The following is a 24689-nucleotide window of genomic DNA, read 5'->3' as shown; positions in this document are numbered from 1 at the left end:
GATCAGAATCAAGTAAAACAATATTTAGACATTTTCTCCATCACCAAATTAATGCATGGGCATATTCAGTGACAATATGACACACAGTTTGCACTTTATTCAGAAATTTAACAGCGCATAACAATCCTATTAGCAGATAATCTATATTGTGCTTAAGACATGCTGTAAATGAAACAATCAGTGGAACCCTGGCACTTTGACTTTAAACCAAAACTCAGAAGATGGCCTGGTCATAAGCAGACTTTTTCACCATGAGTTACCACAGTAATTTAGCCAGGTAAATAGGAAGCTACTTTTATGACACAAACCTTTGACTTGAAGAGTTAAGCTTCGTAATACACCCCCTCCAGTGTTAGGGCTGCTCGATTATGGCAAAAATGATAATCACGATTATTTTCACTGAAATTGAGATCACGATTATTTGACGATATTTATTTAACCCTTTAAGACCTACTATAGAACCAAGTCCACCAGAGCTTATATTATTTTTTTTACATGCTGTAGTGCCATTTGTGGGAGCATTTCAAGTTGCTATACATCAATACAACTGTTATAGCCCATATTTTAATAATATGTATGCATTAAGTGCATAGTAATTACATAAATTGCAAAAAAGTGCAATAAACTACAAAAAAAATTGAAAATCGCTTTTGTTTTGTTTACATATATTTCTACTTGGAGAAATTTAAGAGGCTTATCCCTCAAAACTTTAAATACAATAAAGTTGCAAAAAATAGTTTCCCACCACAGGAAATTTATTTTGAGTGTCTTCATAGTTTTATTTTGGAGATACAGCAATTTTTATATACTGCAGGAAAAACAAAAAACAATCCTATGATGCAAATTTGCAAAGAAAACAGCAGGTGCATCATTTCACTGTGGGAAGTGTTACGAACAGCTGATAGGAACGGCAAAGCGTGTTTCTGGAATATTATGTTTTTGTTCCTGCAAGCGCTTTTTATGCAATTTTTGCAAAGCTATATGTGGAACGAAACCGTGACCGAGGACAAGCTGATGGCATCAGATGTAAGTACAACTCCTCCGGTTTCATATGCAAAACAAATTATTGCGCTAGCTTAGCGGTTCAGGTTCTACAGGGATTTAAAAATAGTTACGCAAAACGGAGCGTGCTGCTCTGACCGGCTTTAAAGGGTTAACAATGACTTTAAAAAAATAATATAAAATAGTGTGCAACACCACTGAAGTTTTTTTTTTTTTTTTAAACTCTCTTTTCAACCAACGGCAGTCACTCTCCAAATAACTTCTGCTTAGCTTTCCGAGCTTCCCTCGGGTCCTCTTAATCAGCGGTCTCCAACCTTTTTTGCGCCACGGACCGGTTTATGCCCGACAATATTTTCACGGACCAGCCTTTAAGGTGTCGCGGATAAATTAGGGAGGGGCTAATAATCGGCTCAGTCATTTTTAATGATCGTTGAAAGCCCAGATCGTAATCGTGATTAAAATTCGATTAATTGAGCAGCCCTATCCAGTGTCATTACTAGTAGTAAAAAATAGTCAGTGTTTATCACCCAGGTATTTCAGGTACTTTCAGGGAGGCTGATTGGAGTGTGATTTCACAGCAAAAGTTTTAACCTATGTCTGTAATCAGTTTTCAGCTGACAAGCCTGTCAATAATCATTCAGTATCATTGATTCTTACATAAATATGCTCTCAGTTGTGAAGCCAGTATCAGTCACAACCTAATAAAGGCCAAAGTTTTCACATTGTGACATAGCCATCAGCTGAAAACGAAAGATGTGAGATGTCATGATCAGTGAATGTCTGGTAGTTTGCCGTGCTAAAGTCTTTAAAGGGGGAACGGTTAACTATATGTCAACATTGATATATTTCTGTGGGCTAGTTGAGTAATTATATCACCACTATTTTTAATAACAGGACACTGGAGTTGATATTTGCGTCACTGCAGTGAAGTTTGTTTCCTTATGATAAATGTTTTCATGAGCAGTTCTGACAGCCCAGTCTGCTTGTATGCGTCTCCAGTATTTGGCATCCCTCCCCGATAATGCACCATGCCTCTGCTCCATCTAGTCAGCGCTGATACTGAGGAAGCTGCGTCAGCTGCTCTAAACCGTGCATTAAAATGAATTTCCAGCAGTCACTTAAAGCTCTGATCATAAGTTTCCAACTTGGCAACAGAGGAAATGTGCATTTCACCCTAACATGTAACCTGCAAATGAAAAGACAAAGTCCAGCCTCTTAGAAATGTTCTTTTGTGGTGGAAAAAAACTTCAGTTCAAGTGACAATCAACATTTGAAATGAAGCAGGTTGCAGGCTGTAGTTTGAGCTTGCAGGATTAAAAGCTAGTATAGCCTGTAACATCTAGGTAAGGGCGGTCAAGCCAAATAAATTTAAACAGTTTTTCCTGATATGTAATCTTGGTAAACATTTTCTCTTGAGGTCACCTAGGTTGTAGTAATAGATGATGATCTGAGGGTTAGATTCCTTTCAAAGAATGTAGTAAATGAGTATTATTATTATTACATATTTATTTCCCGTGCTGTAGTTTCATGTGTACAAATGTACACATCCATGCACGCACTTTTTCACTGTTTGAAATGAATGTGTGTGTTAGAGAGCATACAATTGACACAAGTTTGACACGTATCTTTCGTTGCAAGTGAGTGAGGCTTGTCTGCTGGCATTATGTTCTCTTCATGCTCTGGACGGGGTAGTAAACTCTCCAGTGTGTCTCATGCTTTCTTCTCATTGGCAGTAGTTATCTCTTTTAGGCTTTTCTGTTTGTTGCTTTGCTATGCTGGTTGGATTGTGCTGTGTTACTTTAAGAAGTACACCAGCCCCTCTTGCAGCAATATATCGCCACCATGCTTTGTGGTTGGGATGGCGTTGCAAGCGTCATCTTTAGTGCTTTAAATATAATGATGGTCATTATGGTCAGACAGTAAAGTTTTTGTTTCATCAAACCAGTTGAAAGTATGTTCTTTGTGTGGAGTCACACATTGTAGTCTGTCTTTTTTGGGGGCAGTAGTTTTTTGCTTGATGAGCAACCTTTCAGGTTATATTGCTATACTTTATCTATACTGCAAATGAGTGCTTTTGTCCAGTTTTAATGCAAGTTGCTTATTATTTTCCAGGACTGATTTTCCATTGTGCATCAGACTTTTTTTGTTTTACATTCATAAGCAGTAGCTACATGTCCCAGTGGTCCCCCCTCGCCCCCCCCGTCAGATTTGATTTCTTGTGTCCCATGATGTTGAGCAAAGAGATCTCAAGCAGAGTTAGAAAGTAGAGCTCATCAAACACAGCAGTGCAATAAATTTTATATTAATAGAGCATTGCATCAAGAATTGGTTTTGATTGTTTTATGGAGGTGATGATTCATTTCAGTGGAAGATTTGGAAGTTGTAGTTCATGGTTGCGCTGTATATTACACTAAAAGCTGTTTTTTTTTTTTTTGTTTGTTTGTTTGTTTGTTTGTTTTTTTTATTATTATTTGCTGTATTTTTTTGTTTCGTTTCTGTTTTTTACATGAATTGGCTGAATGGCTAACACATCCACAGGAGAAAACGAGAATCAATTCAATGATGAGCTGAAGTGCTGCAAACACTTGTTTTTAGATAGCTTTTGATCACATTTAAAAACTAGGTTGAATATTTATTTCTAGTCTAGTGAGTCTTGATGAGCTTTTTTTTTTTTTTTTTTTTTTTTTTTTGGATGGATAGGAAAAGAACATTAATATAGCCTTGCAATTGTAGCTGTGTCTTCAGCATCTGCACCACACTGGCATGCTGCTTTACATAATCACTTCTGCAGCTGTCCTGTATTTTGTCCTATGTGAGATCTGGTGCATTTACCCCATCTTCTCTGTAATGGATTTAAATGTCCAGTGCTGATTAACAGGCATGGCTTCCTGCTTAAGGGAGCTCAAATATTGCAAAACCGACAATACCAATTATTGCTCTGGTCAGTCTTGTAAGCTTGATTATTTAACAAAAATTTTCATTACCTAAAAAGTCATACATTTGTTGTTTTAGAAAATGTATATAGAAAATGAAAAACAAAATGAAATACATTTTAACAAGGGCTATTGGAGGACACAATGTTGACAAGTTGGACCAGATCATAAAACTCACCTCTCAAGGCTTCCTACAACCTCTGTGGGTGCTGACAGGGGCAAAGAAAGGCCCCAGGCAAGGCAACAGCAACTAGCATGGCGGTAGTAGGGCATTTAACATAGAAGCCCACAGCCAGCCTTTGCAGTGATTGTGAAAGCGAAGAAACAGCAATCTGGAGGCAAATGATTCCATGGGGTTCACCTGTGAAAACGTGAGTATTAGTTTGTCTGGATGGGACAGGATTCTCTTTTCGTCCTCATGACTGGAGCTACATTAAACAGCAAGTGACTTTGTGCTGCTTTTTATTTTTTTAACCCTAACCCTCCCTAAAAGCTCAAAGCACAGCTGTTGCTAAGAAAAGGGGTGTGCTTTGTTTGGAACACAAGAAAAAGAGCTTCTTAGTAAAAAAAAAATAATGCAACAAAGCAAGCCATTTATCCGGATTGTTTTGTTTGGGTGCACGTTAGAGTTAGCATTGAAATTGTTTTTAGGTTCAATTACATGCTACATGTTTTGTTTTTTGTTTTTTTTTCCACTTTGTCCCGACCTGGGATATCTAGCAGTCGTGCAGCAAAACCAAAAGATTACTGAATTTTTCTCCAGAATGATAGCAGCGCACACAATGTACCATATAAACCACCTAAAGTCTTCACCAAACAACTGACCGTATTCTTTGTTTTGGTTATTTATATAATGTAAATACGGATCTTAGGACTACTGCTCACACCTGGGTGTCACTTTCGCAGGCACACACCAGCTCTGTTCATTCTCATCCAGCTCTGTTTCACTCTTTTTCAGCCATAATAACATGCATGTCTTTTTACTTTTGCTTTAATCAACCTCTGTCTCCTGTCATTACTACGTTTTATTGTGGTCCATGTTAGAACAGAGAATATTTTACTATTACACCAAAGTACAAATAAAAAGTGGTAAGGTGAAAACTGCAAGCCAGTGAAATTGTCTGGGTCTTTTTCATTACTTTTTTAAGATTATTAAGAATTCTTCTTATCTCAAGCTAATAAAAGGAAAGAAATATATCTAGGAAATGGCACGAAGAAGACAGAGGGGAATGAAAGAAGCAGTGGCCCAGGGGTGGTGATGTTGGAGGGTGGGTGGAGCCTGGATATTAGCTGGGGCTCTTGAGCATTGAGAGAGTTGGGGGTCTGTCACCCAACTATGTGATGTTGATGCATGTGGACACCCTCTACTGTCCTGCACCTCCTGTGCTGTTAAGCAGAAGAGCTTCAGGGCTCAAACATTACTTTCACTTCATGAAAGACAGGATCACAACAGTAAAGAAAAGGGGGACGAGGAAACAGAGCTGTCTTACCCAAGTGTCAAGTTCTCACATGTCCATGTAAGGGCTTTGTGGGCTTAAACTAGGCTGCTGCCTTCAAGCTATCTGTGGCAGTGAAGAAGCCATACTATTATGCTCAGCGCTCCAATAGATTTGAAGATAAATTGCTTTTACAGTATTTATTTCTCAGAATGTCAAGTTGATAAAGAAATTATAACTTAATTTCTGGTACTTTTTGGATCCAGTCTTTGTCTAAAATAACCGGAAATGGATAGTTGACATTAAAGAGCAGCATCCCGGCTGTAGCTCATTGGATGCATTTTACTTGCCATGCTGTGAGTCCTCAGGATGGAGATGCTCTAATTGAATGTTTTCTGTGTTTGCTATGAAAGGCTGTATTGTAGAGAGAGCCAGCAACATGCCACTGCACTGTGATTAATCTTACACTGCCTGTTTCAGCTGATTCAGAGATGACTCAGACTGACACACGCCTGCTTTCTTTTCTTTCTTTTTGGGAAGGGGGCTGGCTACAAGAACCATTGTAAAAACACAAGTTGAATTACCTACCCACAGTTTTTTAATTGGATAACATTTCTTTGATAGCAGATAGCCAAAACAAAAAAGGAAAGGCAGGACAGGGAATACGTGGTGATACCTTTTCTTCAGTCTTCTGTTTATATATTCTTGTAGGCCAGTGAATATCCCTAGGATAGACTGTTTCCCTTAGTGACAAATTATTTTTGAAATTATCTTGCTTTTCTTGGGCTAAATTGCTTTAATGAGCATAATGTCCTTGAATGAATATTTTATGATCTTCAACCTGAAAAGATGATTAGCGGGGGGAAAAATAATGTGTCATCCGCACATTAAAAGTCTTGTGAGTTCAGAGAAGTTGCTCATTGATTGGAAAAGTTTGCCATTTGTTGTATTAGGCCTCATAACTTCAAGTGTTTTGGCAGAGTAGCATATTCAGCCACCTTCCTTCCTTTCCCAGTGCTCGAGGACAGCAGACAGCATAGCGTGAAGAAATGTCTATCCCCCCGGCCTTCATGTCAGGAATCCTGATGAGGTTTATTGGGGCAGAAAGGGCACAGTTTTCCCCCTGAGGCTGTAGCTTGAGCTCCAAAGCTATTGGTCTTGTCTCTCCAGTACACACCACACCTCCCTTCCTGTCTCCCTCACTCTCTCTGTCTCATACACTTACTTAATCCTTTTTTCTGTAAATCCATATTTCAGTGTACAAAGCACCACATGGTAACACTGCTTAGGTCACATATTGAAAGTGACATCATTGCATTTGACATGAGGTTAGGGTGAAGTGCAGACAGTGGTTTAAAAAGAGAAAATGATGGTGTGTGTGTAGAGAACCTCTTTGTCATTGGCAGGGAAGCATAGGGAATGACGTCAAGCAGACTGTTTTTTTTTGTTTTGTTTGGTGTGTGTGTATGTGTGCACCCAAATTGTGTGACTCAGGTATATAGATTAGATAACAAGCAGTGTCTTTGTGTTCTCTCTTATTGGCCAGCTGCAGGCATGAATCAGACTGTTCACGTGACTGTATTATTACACAGTGGAGATGAAATCTTACTTCTAAGGAGGTGAGGTGGGGAAAAAAGCAGATTTTGCCAGTTTCATAAAGTACTTGGCTGGCCAGTGGCATAATGTAGTACTGATATTCAGCTGAGGACATGGTGCCATCACCACAGACCTGCAGTCCAGCTCTGCCAAATTTTCCAAAGAAATCTACCATCTCAGGGTGTGTAGCTGTGTGATGGTGTACACTTCAACTCCTGGAATTGACACACCTCAGTCTGATCTCTGCAGGCAACTCCCAAAGTGTCCAATCCTACACTAGTAACAGACAGGCACCACCCCTTTTAGCCCCAACAACACCTGGCTGTGCTGTGAACTGTATTGCTTTGCTTCTGGTAGGGGACTTGCATTACTGCAACTTCCTTTAATGGAAGTTACAACAGCAGCTTTGTATGACCAGAGATAGTAAAGGTAATGCTTGGTTTATGAAGCCAACTGTGTTTCCTAACTTGATGCATCCTGCCAGATCTTACCCTGAGTTTAAAATGTTTTATTTTTCTCTGTTGGCACACAAAACACATTATAATGCACATCTGAGATAAACTTTAATAATCTCCCTAGGTCTGCTTAGATTAATTCTAAGAGGAACCGAGAGTAATCCGAAGTATTTCCTCTGAATCTTGCATTACTTTGCCTAGTTCCTTATGTACTGTTTCCCTTCCTCTTTAGTGTGGGAGACCTGTGCACAGAAATGGCTGTGCATCAGAGCTCCCTTAGAGCTGTTTGTCCTCCCTCTTTCTCTTCTTTTTCCTCTCTCCACGGGCTGGTCTGGTCCCGGCCTCTCTTGCTGCCACTGTTGCTGCAGTTGGCCCAGCTCTGCCACAGTTTTCCATCAAAACACCAAACCTCAATGGAGCATTCAAGCCCAGGCCCGCTCCAGTGCTGCCCCTCCCTCCTATCCCACCCTGTTCTGACTCTGCCTTCTTTCTCCCTTTCTCGCTCACTGCACAGTTAATGGCCCCGTCCAGGAAGAGGTTCCTCACTTAGACTTTATATAACTGGATCTGAAGTATTGAATGAAGTGTGAGTGTTGTCTGTGAGATTTCATAGGGGGGAAAAAGCTGGTTTTAGCAAGTTGGTTTTGTAGCTTCTCTTAGATCTACATGTAAGCTGTGATCTAAAAATGTTCTAACAAAACCACAATGTAGAAGAATTAAGTTGTTGTCAGTTGTTGTAACAGGATTCACACGGTCCAAGATGGTTTTTTTTTTTTTTTTTTTTTTTTTATTACTAAAAGGCTGTTTAGAGTGTTGCATCAGTGTGCAACTTCTGCAAGCAGACTCAGAAGCTGTTTTGTTTAATACTTAAACAGAACCGCATATTTTCTGTTCATATCATGCTGTTCTTTGTCAAGTCAAGTCAAGTCAAGTTTATTTATAGAGCACATTTAAAAACAACCAAGGCTGACCAAAGTGCTGTACAGTAAATACAGATAAAATACAATAGAACACAATTTCGTAATAACACCTCGCTGATAAAAATAAAATAAAAATATATAAAACAAATAAATTAAACCTTTCTAAAAGCCAATGAAAAGAGGTGAGTTTTAAGAGCGGTTTTAAAAGTTTCTAGGCTTTTGGAGAGTCTGACGTGAGGAGGTAAACTGTTCCACAGTCTGGGTGCAGCCACAGCAAACGCCCTCTCTCCCTTTGTCTTTAATTTATACCTGGGAACATCTAAAAGCATCAGGTCGGCTGACCTCAAAGATCTCCTGGGGCGATAAGTACTAAGGAGTTCTGACAGGTAAGAAGGTGCAGTGCCATTTAAAACCTTAAAGGCCAGCAATAAGATTTTAAAATCAATCCTAAAGGCAACTGGGAGCCAGTGGAGAGAGCAGAGAACCGGAGTGATGTGGTCTCTTTTTTTTTTTTTTGAACCGGTCAACAGGCGAGCGGCAGCGTTCTGCACCAGTTGTATGTTTTTGTACTGCAACCAGTGATTATTAACACTCAACCAGTGATTATTAACACAAGAGTCTTTTATACTCTTGTTTGTTCTAGCAAATCTAAAAAAATGAAAAATGCTTTACTTGTTTTATACAGTCCTTGAAACCTGACATAAACTATTAATGGAGACTTGATAAGAATTAAAACTTTGCATAGTTTTCGTAGTATTATCAGGGGAGGAGGGGGCGTGGAGATTATACACTACTGATCGGCAAAAGAGTATGTACTGTGAAGTTATGGGCTTTAGTGTATGTCAGTAATACTTTTCACTAGAGCAGGGCGATATGGCCAAAAATATTTATCACGATATATATTTGAAAATTTGCGATAACGATATAACCGACGATATAATTGATGCGAGACAAAATACAACTCCACAACATTACTAGCGCAAAAAGACAACCTTCCATTTATTTTCACTTAAACAAGAAGCTGGTTTTTATGTACATTAAAGCTTTATAAAAATGTAACAGTGCAAATGCAAATTCCTTGCTGAAAGTTTAACCAAAAGGCATTTCCAGTAGAAATGGGCTGACATATCCTGAGCATAACCATGTATAATATCCACTGAAGTTAAAAAGAGGTGCTTTGCAACATTAAACTGCAGTGTGCAGTACGCATTTTTCGGACCATAAGGTGCACGGGATTATAAGGCACATTAAGTGAAACAAAGCAGTCAGATAAATCAAACTTTATTAAACTAATTCTTCTTGCTTCCTCCACTTCTGTACCATTGATTCATTAATGTTGAATTCTCTGGCAGCTGCTCTATTCCCATGTTGTTGCAGTATATTAATGACTAACCTCGTATTGTGGATGGATTATCTCAGTTGTTCTCCTGACTGAAGTTTGGTCCGTTTACAGCATCCTGCCATGCGATTGCATTTGTCTCTAACCATGAAGAACCTTCACGTTAACTTTTATAAGTGGAAAAGTGTTAGTGTTCGTCCTCCAGCTTCACTGTTTATGTTATGCTAACATAGCTGTGTCGCTAGCGATCACGTAGCACATCATTATATACCAGCTAGCCCAACTTCAGTAACCCTACAAACGTCACTGCTGTTTAGTTTCCTGTCTTCATTTATGTTGGAAGTGATAGCAGAGCTGTACGTTTGATTTTTTTTCAGAAATCTCTCAGTCAGAACATGCTATATCATGCTTAGGTAACTAGCGAAACTAGCGAGCTAACTTCCGCTAGCTTCCTGCTAACTTCTAACTCCGTTAAATGTAATAACTTTTGTTCTCATGGATGCCTGGAAGTTAAACTTTATAGTTACACCTGGTAAAGCAGCAATGCTGATCGTTTTATTAAAGATGAAAGAATTTAGACAGTTTTTAACTCTAAGTGATGCTGCAGTGTTCGTTTGACCTGAAGAATACGGAGTTTAGGACCCAGATTACTCCCAGATTTAAGAGCATCTTAGTCCGACAAATATGACAATAACGACGGCCGCTTGCATGTTCTGCAAAAAAATGTGCTTTGTTGTGTATCTGACGGACAAACACCAAACCAGTTCCACATCACGGAAGTTGCACCATTTTTACAAACCAATTCTGGTTCATCTGTTTCACTCAACAATCGGCCATGTGCGTATGAAAACAAAGGCACTGCGCATGCGCGTTTTACTCCCATTCTATCGCGATATTTCATTTTCTTTTCGTTGCCTAACATTATACCGGTATTACCGTGAACGGTATAATATGGCCCAGCCCTACTTTTCACTACAAACTATGAAGTGAGACCCTATAGTATGAACAGACTTGCAGGCTTTGCAGTCACTACAGTCAGAATCTATGCCACAGCGACCAGCTCTTATCCGAATTTGCTCATTCACAACTACTCTTTTTCCTTTTCATTGTTTAACTCCAGCTAGTACAGATATTGTTAGACAAACCTGAATTGTAAGCCTGAGCTACACTCCCAATTGTAAGCCTGAAACACTCCTAGTGCAGCCAATTAAGATACTTAACTATCCACGTGGCCATGACAATTGCTTTTCTTGGACAGTAACCCTTGGGTTAGTGTTATGAATGCATGCTGTTGTTGTAAATCGACAAACCAAGGTAGCATTGTTTTTGGACCAAAATCCACGTTCCACTTAATACCACTTTTCAGTTTCCCTTTAACTACAGATGTGATGAGTTGAATATAAAAGAAGAACCAATTACACTATTTAATGTATTTCCAGTTTACTCTTTATCTGAACAGTCCTAAGATTACAGCTTTAATCACTTATTAATATTTTTCATGCAGAAAAATATATATACCGTATTTTCCGCATTGTAAGGCGTGCTTAAAATCCTTTAATTTTCTCAAAAACTGAAAAGCCGGACCGCTTGATGGATTGTCTGAACATTATGGCTACCGTAGTCAGGACCCTCACGGAGTAATCTGTGTCCAAAACTCTGTCCATTTCAGGTCCCAAAGTCAAACGAACACTGCGGCATCACTGAGAGTTAAAAACTGTCTAAATTCTTTCATCTGTAATAAAATGATCAGCGTTGCTGCTTTACCGGGTGTAACAATGAAGTTTAACATCTAGGCATCCATGAAAACAGAATTTATTACATTTAACGGAGTTAGAAGTTAGCAGAAAGTTAGCTCGCTAGTTTCCACTTAAACATGATATAGCATGTTCTGACTGAGAGATTTCTGAAAAAATTAAAGCCTACAGCTCTGCTATCACTTCCAACATAAATGAAAACAGAAAACTAAACAGCAGTGATGTTTGTAGGGTTACTGAAGTTGGACTAGCTGCTATATAATGATGTGCTACGCGATCGCTAGCGAGCTATGTTAGCATAACAAACACAGTGAAGCTGGAGGATGAACACTAACATTTTTCCACTCGATAAAAGTTAACTTGAGGGTTCCCGATGGTTATGGACAAATGCAATCTCATGGCAGGATGCTGTAAGTGGACCAAACTTCAGTCAGGAGAACAACTGAGATAATCCATCCACAATACGAGGTTAGTCATTAATATACTGCAACAACATAGGAATAGAGCAGCTGCCAGAGAATTCAACATTAATGAATCAATGGTTCAGAAGTGGAGGAAACAAGAAGAATGAGTTGAGTAAAGTTTGATTTATCTTACTGTTTTGTTTTGCTTAATACGCCTTATAATCCGGTGCGTCTAATGTATGAAAACAGACCCGTTCATCGACAGTGCGCCTTATAATCTGGTGCGCCTTATGGTCCGAGAAATACGGAATATTTAGTTTCTGAAGAGTATATAGAATGAAAAGTATTTCTTTTAAACTCTGTCTTTAGTTACTGGTGTTATTGTAATTTAAATTGGGGAGGGGGTGTTATGGGAACCCCAAAAACTGTTATTTTTATTGGTGCTAAAATGTTTTTATGTGATATTTCCTATCTACAATTGGCATGATGTCTAACAGGGTAGAGCAGGGCAAAACACTGAAATGTAATTATTATAAAAAATTGTCACACTCTATTCTGTTTGTCTTACAGGTATAATAGAACTGTGTATTTCAGTCCTTTTTGCTTGAGACAAAACCAAAATGAGACTTTTAAGCCTTTGTCATTCTGTTACATGTATCGGGTATGATGACTTGTCGTCAGCTATCTAAGTGTTGTAGAAATATGGTTCATCTTACCCATCTTTAAATTTCTTATTTTAAGCTGAGGACACTTGCGCCCACATTGAAACTTTGCAGCTTCAAATTGGCTGTCACCAATTTAATCTTAGACAACAGTCACAGTAGCTCACATGGGGAATGAGTTATGACTAAAGTAAATAACCATTACTTCAAAGATGGATTAGCAGTTGTTATGTGTATATATTGGATTTGTTCCTTCAGCTTTAATTGCATACTTTGTTTGTGGGTTGTTGTTTTTTTTTGTTTGTTTGTTTTTAAACAACCTTTTGACTGTTAGTTTGGGCTAATATGATGAAGCCCCTATCTGTCATTGTCTCATGTCAACTGTACCTGTCCAAAAAGAAGTTTTGGAAAACTTTTATTAATGCATGTTAAACTTCTTTTCTGCATAGGCAATGTTTCCCAAACTTACAGCTACATTTACTGTTGAAAACATAATTCATAGTTCATAATATATACACAGTAAGCCGCTATATGCAAATAGACTTACAAACACTATTCTTACAGTAAAAGTAGATATGCCACAAAACACATTTAAAACTGTAATAAATATCTCTGCACATACCTCGATGCTACAACTCTGTTTATGCAAAAAAAATGTTTCTTCTTTTTGGCTACTACAAATCAGATTATCGGCTCATCCTAGGAGGGATCAAACAAGTATTATCTTTGATTCGGTCAAAAATGTATATTCATTATTCCTTTAGTGTCATGTTTCTCGCTTATAATTTGTGATGTCACACAGCAAATTACCAGACAGCCTTTACATTCAGCAGTTATTCAGAAGCACTGTTTCCATAGCAGGCCTGTCTCACTCTCAGCGGGACTGTGCTGTAGTTTTGCTGTGATGCCCGGGCATCGTTGTTATTCCTTTTCTTTCAGTTTTTTTTTCCCCTCTGCACTGGTTGAGTGCCAAAACCAATGTGACAACAGTGCTCACATCCACCCAGGCGGAAAGTTGTCCTTAGATGGAAAGTTTTTATTTATTTATTTTTTAAATTTAGCCTGTGTCTATTTTTATGATAACTTTGGAAGCATTCGTTTGTAAATGACAGAACCCAGACCTTTAAATGGTTAGTTGTAGATTTGCTTGCCAGAGGCAACTAGGGATGTTTAACAGTCAAGCTCTGAAGTGGTGTGTTTTCACAAACTTAAACCAAAAGTGTGGCAGCTTCAGGATTCTGCGCAGCGGGATATTTCTCGATTTAGGAATAGTACCTATAATTTAAAGAATATTAGTTGGTTTGATATCCTTAAACTTACATAGTGATCCCCCATTTTGTGTAGCATATAGCACATGCGAAGTTTTGTTGTCCCTTTTAAAACTTGCTGTGCCACTACTTCCTTTTACCACTTCTCTCTTGTTTGTACTATTTCTTGCATATTTTTTCACAACTACCTTTGTCCTTCCTCTCAGTCTTTATATGTATTTTATAGGCAAGTGATTTCATGCTAGGTGTTTCTCTTATTTCTTCTAGAGACTGTGCTGGCTCTGACTCATGTCTTTTTTTTTTTTTTTTTTTTTAGGACGTAAAATGATGTTGCCCTTCTGAACAAACGTTTTTTTCAGTTCCCTTCAAAAGTTTTACCAAGTGCAAGACCTCATGAAGAGGAACCACAGCATTATTTCAAAAGGCACTATTATAAGCATAATTCAGCGCAGTCATGTCTACAGTCACTGTAGACAGCTTGATGTGTCATCCATCCTCTTGGTTTCCCTGTCATGCTTTCATTTGCTCCTATACGATCAACCAAAAACACGTGCCTACTCATTTTTGCCGTCTCCGAGCTTGTGCATTTGCATGTAGCATTTCACAGTGTGTGTATTTGTGTGCTGATTTTTCCATCCTTCCAATTCAGAGGTTTCTTAGGGAATGGGTTACTTAAAACTAGTTTTTTTTTTTCCCCCTGCTGTAAGCTCTGGAACTTATTACAGTCTGAGGCATTTTCATAAACGGGCCATTCAGCTGCCCCTGCATGGCCCTGAATGAGACAGTGTCACAAGGAGAAAGGGAGTTAATGTGGCTAGTAAGTCATGACACCTCCTTTTTACCGAACAGTATTATTTTAGAGTGAGTAGTTATTTGTATTCATATACTGTGCATTTTTCCTTGTTTTTCTCTTTTTACATTTTCACAAGCATTTAGTGTAGCATACAGCACATATGTACAAGCCTGAATAAAGACTTTGGGGTATTACAGCAAAGTGTGAAAATGGATTTCACTGCTGTGTGACTATTTCCACAGTGAGACACCAATCTTTTCCATCTTTTCCACTTCTTCGCAGTTAAAAATAATAAAATGTAAAATGGCAAATTATGGCTCAGTCTTTCTGGAGAAAAATCAGTAGTACTGACTGTGTGGACCCCAACTTGGAGTGCTGACGGGTGTTGCAGTGACACTCATATAATCAACTCCAACACTAAGAGTTTTAAGATACTTTGCTAGGTTAAACAAAATAAATCAATATTAAAATCTGTGACCCTTTGCCACGTTTCGTTGGAATAGATTGTCTTTGATTCTCTTTAATCACTTTAAGGCTAAAAACACATTTTTGGCATGTATATCTTATCTTTGAGTACTGGAGTAAAATTTGGTTTAGAAATTGTACAAAGTGCAAGGTCCACCGACTCTTGTGTGCCTTGGGTGATTCTGTTAAGGCTGTCTCTTAAACATGAGAATGACCACCTATAGCTGCTGTTAACAGTGTAGCATTTCTTTAAATTTTCTAGCCTATAAATTTTCTTTCATGCTTTGTCTGCTAAAGAAAAAAGGCAGATCTCAAGTATCCTGGAAAACATTGCGTTTTCCAATATGGTGCTGACTATATCCCCTAATTATTTCATCACTGCTGCACTCTGTGGCAATGAGCATGCCACTTCGAAGGCCCTGTGTATGATTACGATATGATTATTACAGTGAAACTATGATGTCTGTAGAACTAGATTACAGCACATGCACACAGATGAGATCTGAGAGGCAGAGGACATTTGACCTGGAAAACGCTTTAATCTGTAGCTGAAGAACTCCGATGTTTGATCGGGATTATCATGTTTACTACTATATGGGTCTCATGAGAAACTGTCAGCACGACATCTTGTTTTTTGTTTTTTAACTCTGCAAACAGGAATAAGCAGCCCAGCTTTTGTGCTCTACATTACATTAGTAGTCTGCCAGCAGATTTCTGTAGGATGCTAACTGTTATTCTGTTTTATCTTGCAGGTTTCCCAAGAAAGCAAACAGGTAAGAATCTTTATCTTATTGGATTGCTGACACTTACACCCTTATGAATAGGGAATCCTGTGGTAACACAGACATAACACACCACCCAGTCCCATACATGTACAGAGCTCTGCATGAGGGAAATGAGGCAGATTTTACTAGGCCTGGTGTGCTGTAATACAGAAGTCTTTAGAGTGTGGACCAACCCCCCGCCCCCCATGCGCACACACACACACACACACACACACAGAGTGACGGACAAAGGGGTCCCTCTTTTAAGGGCGGCCCATCGCTGCCTTTCACTGTGAACAGAACAGTGGCCTTTCACAGTTGAGGCCAGTATAGGCAGAGGCAGCCATACATAGCCTCCCGAGGTTCAAGCCGGAGTCTGGCCTTGTGGTATCTCCACTGAGAAGCGTCCTTTCTCTGGCCTTGCTCTTTGGGCACTCAGGAGAGCGCCTCCACTTCCTCTCAGCGTGTCATTTTATACAGTAGACACACTCGGCATGATTCATACGCTAGGAGGTCCTCCTGCATTTTATTCTCAAGAATAAAAAGGACAGTAGTTGGTTCTTACTGTTGCTGCGGTTACTCTGGGTCTTTACTTGCATGAAAGCCAGGCTTATTCTGTAGCAGTAATGTAAGACATGCATACATTATAGTGACCTTTTCAGTAAAAACAATGCAATGTGTAAAAGTCTGCATTGTTGTATGTGATTGCTCTTACTGGACAAATGCTGGTCTTGTACTGTTCTACCACTTGGTTTACCTTTTACTCATCTGTTCCCCTTTCTATAGAACCAGCAGTATTCTCAGTAAAGACCACCCCCCAGACAAGAAACCCAAAAGTGAAAGAAATTCCCTTCCCTCCAATGAGTTTGACCCTACAGGTAACTTTGTACTTTCATTTCGATGCTTGAATGTGGTTTTCCTACTCGCTCTGCTTCAGTCCGTGACAGTGCGTGTTTCCATCTCTTCCTTCGGTCTTTGAATGCCTCACCGACTGCCTCACATGTTTCTGTCTGACAGTCTCCTTTTCTTTTTTTTTTCTCTCCAACTCTCACACTCACAAATTGTCTCATAGAACAAATGTGCTCATGATGATTTGCTCAAGGCATGTTTGTATCTTGCTCTATGCTTTGTGCTTGATTATTGTATAAGTTTAAAATGACAGCTTTACATCAGTCTTCACATGTGTGGTCTGATCTACTGTGTGTTTGTCATTGGATGAAAATAATTTATTATTAGTAGGCGTTTGAATCATCTTTTTGGGAGTTAATTCAGTTTACAGACAGTATAATGTGTCTTTAATGGTTACGTTGACATTACAGCTTTACAAGTGTTTGTCAGAAAGCTTACGTTTCATTACATGTTGCCAGTGTTAAGCCGATAAGCAGAGAACTGTTTGATTAATGGACTGAAAAATCAGTAGCTCTGTGTGTGTATTATGTTCACGTGTCTCACAGTTTTACATAAATAAGTGGGTTTTGTATGCTTGGGTGGTTGGGTGGTCTCATGTGTGCATGCATACTTGAAGGGCACAAAAAGCCACTGAGCTTATTATGCACTCCAGTTTCCAGTTTATTGCAGGGTGAAATTGTTGTGTTTCAGAGACAGACTCGTCTGATATGGTGACAGTCCCGGTGGTATTTGTCAGCAGTCAGTTGAGTGTGATTCGAGATATGACTGAAGCTCCTGTATTCACAACAAAAAAAGAAAATCCTCTGCACCACATAGTGGCTTATCTGTGAATGATGCAACAAAACACAGACAAGATGAGTTCTCTCAGTTAAGACATGCGCTTTGCTGCTTGTCTTTGTCTGGCATCAGACTAAAATCTTCTTGCATACATTTCTTTGATGTTTAGCTATGTAGCGATTAAACAAAATGTACCAAATCCAGCAAGATGCACCTCATTCTTAAATGTACTTTTTGTACATCTTTATTTTCTGCTAGTGTTACATTTATGTCCTGAAATTTTGCATGTCTGCATGTTCTGTATCGCAGCTTGTATTTTTGTTATTTGCTTGCAAGATGCATGAACTCTAATAATCTTTTCCTAGATATTCTCCATATGTGCCTTTTTTCTCTAATTTCAAAGTGGTTTGGGTTTATTAAGGATATACAGAAGTAGGCAGACACTGTAGATGTTTATTAAAACTGACTTTTTAGATCATTGTTTCCCACAAAAACTGATTATTTGTCTAAAAGAAAAAGTCAGCCTCCTTATTTTAATTGGTGGCCTAAGAAAAGTTTCTCTTCTGTTGATGGAAACTTGATTTTGGAATTATTTTTAGCATCATCCCCTTTGCCACAACTTATAAAACCACCCTCTGCGGTGGGGAGACACACCCAAAATTGCATGCAATTTCACTAGCTGCTTATTCATCACGATAAAATTGGAGTGTACAGCTACACTTTTATGGCCATTGTGTTATTAGCGCAGAATTTTTATTAAAGAAGCCAGATGCAATCTTGGCCTTTTGTAACCTTCTTTATTTTCAGGACATGTTTAATATAAAATCAGACTTGAGCTTATCATTTTAATGCAGTTTTCAGTTTTGAAAGCGTGTGGCCCCTATAATTACATTTGCCGTAAGTATCTATAGATATGTGGGTAGTTAAAAATTAAAAGGTACTAAAAAAAACAAGCTAGTTAATCTTCAGCTACTTTCACTTTTTTCAGTGCCTATCCAAATCATTTTTAATTTTTTTTTTTTTTTTTGTTAAACTGCCGATTTGTGCGTTTAATTTTTCATCTCCCATGTTTATTTCTCCCTCATGATTTTCTCTTTCCTGTTTTGTTTCCTTTCCTTGTGTTGTTTCTTTATGTGTATGTGAATGTGTGCTGTCTGCTCTGCGTTCTGTGTGGTGGGGGCTGTGAGCAGAAGCTCTGGTGGTGCAGAAGAGTGGCAGCAGCAGTGTGCTACCAGAGGGGAAGCCTGAGTCCTGTGGTAAGAAGCTCCTGCTTGAATGGCTGGTGTGGCAGCTGCATTTGTACACGCTTCCTGGTGTGAGATTGCCTATAGATGTTTTACTTATGTGACCATGCTGGCTGATATTAAAATAAACTGTCCTCATAATCACTGCCAAGACATCAGCTCAACTGGGATACATTCAACTCCTTGTTTATCTGCTCTTTTAAAAATGGAAATCAGTATAGCATTTATTAAGAGATAGGCAGCCAACACATATATTTTTTACAGTGATTATTTATTTCGTTTTATTTTATGATCAGTACAATAGCTTCTAGTAGTCAGTCTTTTTGTGAACATTTGGTATGTAGTTTTATTGTACTTTTCAAATGAATGAGATAATTTAAGTATAGGATCTGCCTACATGATTACAAGGACCAAACATTGGATTTAGTGATATGTTAATTAGAATCTATGTAAACAAAGCCACTTGGGTGTCCCTCTGGTCTTTTTAAACCCCTTCGACTTTGCTTTCATGCTTGTTACTTCATCTACACTGACACGAGTACATTTACAGGCAGAGACACGTGGTCACTGCAGCCAACAGACTGCATGTGGCTTGCCTCACATGCAATGAATTGACAAAACAAATTCTTAAAGCAGCTGTCAGAAATGCCAGTTTGAGCCGAGATAGTCTAAACTCTCCAAAGGGTACAGTTGACAAAGGTAAACCCTTATTATCATATGCAACAAAGCTTTGGCGTGTTTGTTCACTTTGAAACAAACAGATCTTTGTCTCTTATCTTTTTCTGGTCTGGTGCAACTTTAGCTTTTTTTTTTTTTTTTTTTTTTTTTTTTTTTAGACAACAAAAAAATCAGTGAGAACTGAAAGTCTTAAAACTCCAGCTTTTAATGAAATGAAATTGTTCTGCCTTTTTAATGCTCTCGGCTGTTACTTGGGTTCCTTATGTGTGGTGATGATACAATACAGAAGGTCACCTTATTCTCTAGTGTAAGTTTCGTATCATTGGTGGGTGCTGATTACATTAAAGTTGAATCTCTGAATTATACATTAGCTCAGATCATGTCAGCAGTCCCACTCCTCATGGTTTATAAATACCAAAGAATTTTAAATGCTTTAAAGCAGAGAGAGAGAGAGAGAGAGAGCTAAGCATCTAGAGGCAAATTCACACCAGCTCTTGAATTCATATGGCTTCATCTGCTTCCTTGACACCCATGCCCTCTCCTCCTCCCTTCCTCCTCGCTCCTTCATCTATACCTAACCCTCTCTCTCCTACACCCTTCCCCCCAACCCAGAGCTTTTGGCTCCTCTAACCTCTCTCCACATATTAGCTGCTATTCCTTCTATTCTCCAACCCCCAACGTACCTATCGATCGACTTACCTCTCTTTTGATGACAAGAAACCACTGGATACCTTTCTCAGTCTTTAAAATGTTGAAATGACAATTTAAGAGAGTTTGTTGTAGTTATAGAGTCTTCTCGTTTTGTTGTTTGTTTGTTTTTTTTGTTTGTTTGTTTGTTTAAATAATATGAGACTACAATTATGTATTTAAGCATTTGTGTACTTTGCGTAATGTTTTCTTTTATGTCTTGTGACGAAGTGCTGGCCAGATAAAAGATAACCTTCCCCTTGCATTTCTTAAGTCGCTCCACAAAGAACCTGAAAAGTAACGTTCCTCTTTCTAACCTGTGAGATAACATCTACTTAAGCAGAGTCGTCAGATCAGTTTCAGAAATGACCTCACACGTAACCTGTTTCCAAGGAAAGGTGCGACCCTGTGTAAAATGTAAATAAAAACAGAATGCAGTGATTTGAAACTCATTTTCAACAATGCTGGGAAACGGGTGGATGTCTGCTTGTTTTGCAGACATGTATTAAGCATAGTCCTAACTAAAGGATAATTCAGTGACCCCGAGGTGTGGAAGCTCATACTTAATGAAAAATAGTGCAAAGACAAAATATTATATATTGAAACTGTTGTTTTGTAAATAAAGATATGAGTAAATTTGAAGCTTATAGTACAGAGGACTTTTTTTTTTTTTTTTAAACACACATCTCTAAGCATTTGTAAACTGAGACGACTGATTGCTTTTTTTTTTTTTTTTTAAAGCGAAACATTTTCCGAGCATGTGTGATTCAGAAATTTAAAATGTTTTCAATTGTCTAATTGGTCGGGGCTGTAGAAAAGACCAGTTTAACATCCAGATTCTCTTCTTAGCAGGTCATGTTATTAAAGTGTTTCTAAGTAACTTAAATGTATCTTTTTAAACCCAGTTTACCTAGCTTCTGTTATTGCTGTACCAGGCCTTTGGAAACTTTAACTAACACTGTATTTAAATCATTTATTTATTTAAAAAAAAAAAACAAAAAAAAACAATCATGGTTGTGCCTTTTATAAATGTCATGTTTTGTCTTTGTACTGTTTAATTTAAATGAAATTATTAATGATGGTTCCAACTTTTTTGCATAGGGTTCTGTATTATAAATAGGTATTTTTATTTGTTTGTTGTCTAGCCAGTCTTGATGATGATTATGATAGTAATAATAATGAGAAGGACCCTTTGTTGTCGTTGTCTATTAGAAAGTGCAAGACATTAGATAAAACATTTTAAAAGAATTGAAGCATGTAAAATAAATCTGGCATTGAAAATAATTTAAGTGTAAAGGACAGACATAGACGTCTGTATATTTATGATGACTGGACTTAAGGGGATGCCAATCACCACAGAATAGGTATTGTGCTCCTTTATTTACAGCAATTGTGGGTTCTGAAGGCATAAGGGAAGACACTGTTTTAACTCTGTTTGTCTGGATGTTTGTCCACCTGTACTGCCTGCCTGAGGGCAGAAGGTTGAACAAGTGCTGTCCAGAGTAGGGAGGCTCTTTCATTATTTTCTTTGCCCTGCTGAGACGGCGAGTGCTGGAGATGTCCTCTAGGGAAGACACTGGGCAGCCGATGGCTTGCTGGATGGTGTTGATAACCCTCTGCACAGCTTTCCTGTCTGCTGCCGAGCAGCTAGTGTACCACACTGTGATGCAGTACATCAGTACATTGTCGATGGCAAAGCAGTAAAAGGCTACCAACAGCTTTTCCTCTGTGCGATTCCTCTGCAGCGCACTCAGGAAATGTTGTCTCTGGTGGTCTTTTTTTTTAACTGTCGCTGTTATGTTGGGAGACCAAGAGAGATCCTCCGCGATGTTCCTATGAAATTAAAGAAGGAAACCCTTTTGATGCAGTCTGTATTGATCTAGCGAGCAGCAGGGATGGGTCCATGCTGCGCCTCCTGTAGTCAGTCATCATCCCCCTGGTTTTTTGATGCCGAGTGCCAGATACAAGTCAACTCACAGTAGTGTTTTCAGCAAACTGTATTAACTGTGCATAGTTTGTGTTCTGGGCAACCATAAATTCGTGTTTCAGGATAATATTTTTCCAAGTCTATGATGTGTTATGCATTTACACAGTAAAAGCCTTATTGGTCATATTTCATGTCCACACTGGCTTCAAAGATGTCCTGTCTTGGGACTGTTTCAGTGAAAGTAATGGGGCACAAAATCCCTTCATCCAAGTATGGATAATACATTTTTAAAGGCAGATGTAATAATAGTAGCTTTGAGATTGGGGGGTGGGGGGATGGCCTTTTAATCGTCTGCAAAACTGTCTTATATGAAGGTAACTTCATATTAAAGTATCAGTATAATCTCAGATACTACTTTGAATTGAATGTGTGTATGGCGCCTCCTTGCAAAACAGTGATGTGTATCTCCGTATGACTGCTTGAGGCTCTCTGTTGGACTCTAAGCCAAGCTACCCTGGTCCCCAGAGGTGATCCTTTTGTTGTTTGTTAAACAGTCCGCCTATAGCACATGTGTCAAACTCAAGGCCCGCGGGCCACATCTGGCCCGGCAGACAATTTTATCTGGCCCGCGAGATCATTTTATATAGATTTATTATTATTGTTATGCATGGCCCGGCAATATGAGGCGCTAATAACACACAAACTACAGATCCCATAATGCAGCGCAGCAGAAATGTGCATAAACTACTTACGGTAGGACGTTTTGTCAGAACACCGGTAAACCTGTGTATCTTATTAGTGGAGCTAATGTGGCTGTAATTAAGGAATTTAAGACGGCACTACGAGACAAAACATCAGGATAAGCTGAAAAACTTAAATGCAGAGCAGAAACTACAGAAAGTAGAAGAGCTAAAGAAGAATCTGACATTTCAACAGACTTTTTTCACCAGAGCAGACTCACAAAGTAAAGCTGTTGTGAAGGCAAGTTTTATTGTAGCAGAGGAGAAAGCCAAATCAGCCCAGCCATTTACCGAGGGAGAGTTTCTGTAGAGCTGCATGATGAAGGTGTGCGACGTCTTGTGTCCAGACAAAACGTAGATTTTGGAAATGTGAGCCTGAGCAGAAACGTATGTCAAAGTGTAACCGACATGAAACTGCCCTGGGACAAACTTGTTGGACTTACAACAGATTGAGCGTCGGTGTTGTGTGGTGAAAAAAAGTGGACTAGTCGGCAGGATGCGAGTAAAGATGCAGGAGAACTGTACGGTGAGTTAACAGCATACAGCATCATACACCAGGAAACGCTGTGTGGTAAAGTCCTAAAAACGGAGCATGTAATGATCACCGTGACGCAAACCGTAAATTTTATCCGAACTAAAGGTTTAAATCACTGTCAATTTCAGTCTTTTATGTGGGAAATGAATTCAGAGTTTGCCGACATTCCTTATCATACAGAGGTCCGTTGGCTGAGTTGGGGAAAAATTCTCAATAGAGTTTTTGAGCTCAGCAAGGAAATCTGTCAGTTCATGGACATGGCATGTATGATGCGGTGAAGCCATTTCAAGTGAAGCTGTCACAAATGCAGCAGTGCAACTTGCCTCACTTTCCCTGTTGCCAAGTAATGTTGAACCAAGTCAGCGCAACAGTGTTCCCAAACGCGCACTTTGCTGATAAACTGAGCGCACCGAGTGCTTTAAAGTCCTTTGGTGACTTTAAAGCACAAAATGAGAATTTCGAGCTGCTTCACAACCCATTTACAGTCAGTGTTGGGAAGGTTACTTTTAAAACGTATTCCATTACAGATTACAGAATACATGCCCCAAAATGTATTCTGTAACGTATTCCTTTACGTTACTCAATGAGAGTAACGTAAAGGAATACTTTGGATTACTTAATATATTATCATGCTGTTTACAACTACGTGAATGTACTATTGCTGTGTGATTTTATTACTATTACTGAAGTTCCGCGGCTCCGAACCGTAGTAAAGGGACCTCTGACTAATACGTCGGGTTCGTGTCGGGCTCGTAGCCAAAAATAGCTTTACTTTGTTGTCTGGGTCAACTTTGCTAGCGAGAGACAGAGAGGGGCGTTGAAAGACTGCTCCAACGGAGCTTATTGTTTCGGAGGAAAACACGAACACAGTGTACAGTCGAGTCTTAATAGCTTACTTACAACTGGGCTCGTCAGGCACTCTTCTTGGCTGCAGTGGTTATTATTATATTTACATGCTTCCAGCTCCCGTTTCTGCTCGATGACAGCTCGTACTTTTCCACTATCCTTTTTCTCCCTCCTCGCACTCACAGACACATAACGGGTATGGCAGTCCATTCTCCCTGCAGCACGGACTACACTGCCCATGATGCTACATTCTTTAGGGCTATGGCTATAGCATTCTGCCTGTTAGCTTAGCACAACGACAAAAAGGCGCTCTCTCTCACCCAGGAAATACACAGTCGCAGAGAGCGTGCGTCATCCTGTAACCATGGCAACATATCTAAACCAAATCTCTATTAAAAATTTAAGAAGGCACCATGGAGCCATTATCCGTGGAGCCCACTGTTGTATTTTGATGTTTAAAAACAAAAAAGGAGAGCTTTCTAGTGGCCTACCTCACACACAGACAGCTTCAGCTTTATGCTTTGGCAGAGGAAAAAGTGTAAAGTTTGATTTTAA

The 24689-nt window shown here is 39.0% G+C and overlaps 1 protein-coding gene across 4 annotated transcripts in view; it reads left to right on the top strand.

Moving 5' to 3' along the window:
• arhgef12a (Rho guanine nucleotide exchange factor (GEF) 12a) overlaps positions 1-24689 on the top strand; it is a 42679-nt gene that overhangs the window by 2701 nt on the left and 15289 nt on the right. For 3 of the 4 annotated variants that reach the window (XM_085430055.1, XM_085430054.1, XM_085430056.1), the window contains 3 exons: positions 15780-15800; positions 16578-16669; positions 18668-18733. In XM_085430055.1, coding sequence (XP_085286181.1) covers positions 15780-15800; positions 16578-16669; positions 18668-18733 — 179 coding nt within the window. The remainder of the gene's footprint in view (positions 1-15779; positions 15801-16577; positions 16670-18667; positions 18734-24689) is intronic. The other variant, XM_085430058.1, reaches the window with a different exon arrangement.

This window comes from Copadichromis virginalis, linkage group LG14 (genome assembly GCF_057382275.1).
Source record: "Copadichromis virginalis isolate Kocher_CV1m ecotype Utaka linkage group LG14, C_Virginalis_male_GT1.1, whole genome shotgun sequence".
Taxonomy (NCBI): Eukaryota; Metazoa; Chordata; class Actinopteri; order Cichliformes; family Cichlidae; genus Copadichromis; species Copadichromis virginalis.
This window is presented reverse-complemented; position numbering and strand designations above follow the sequence as displayed.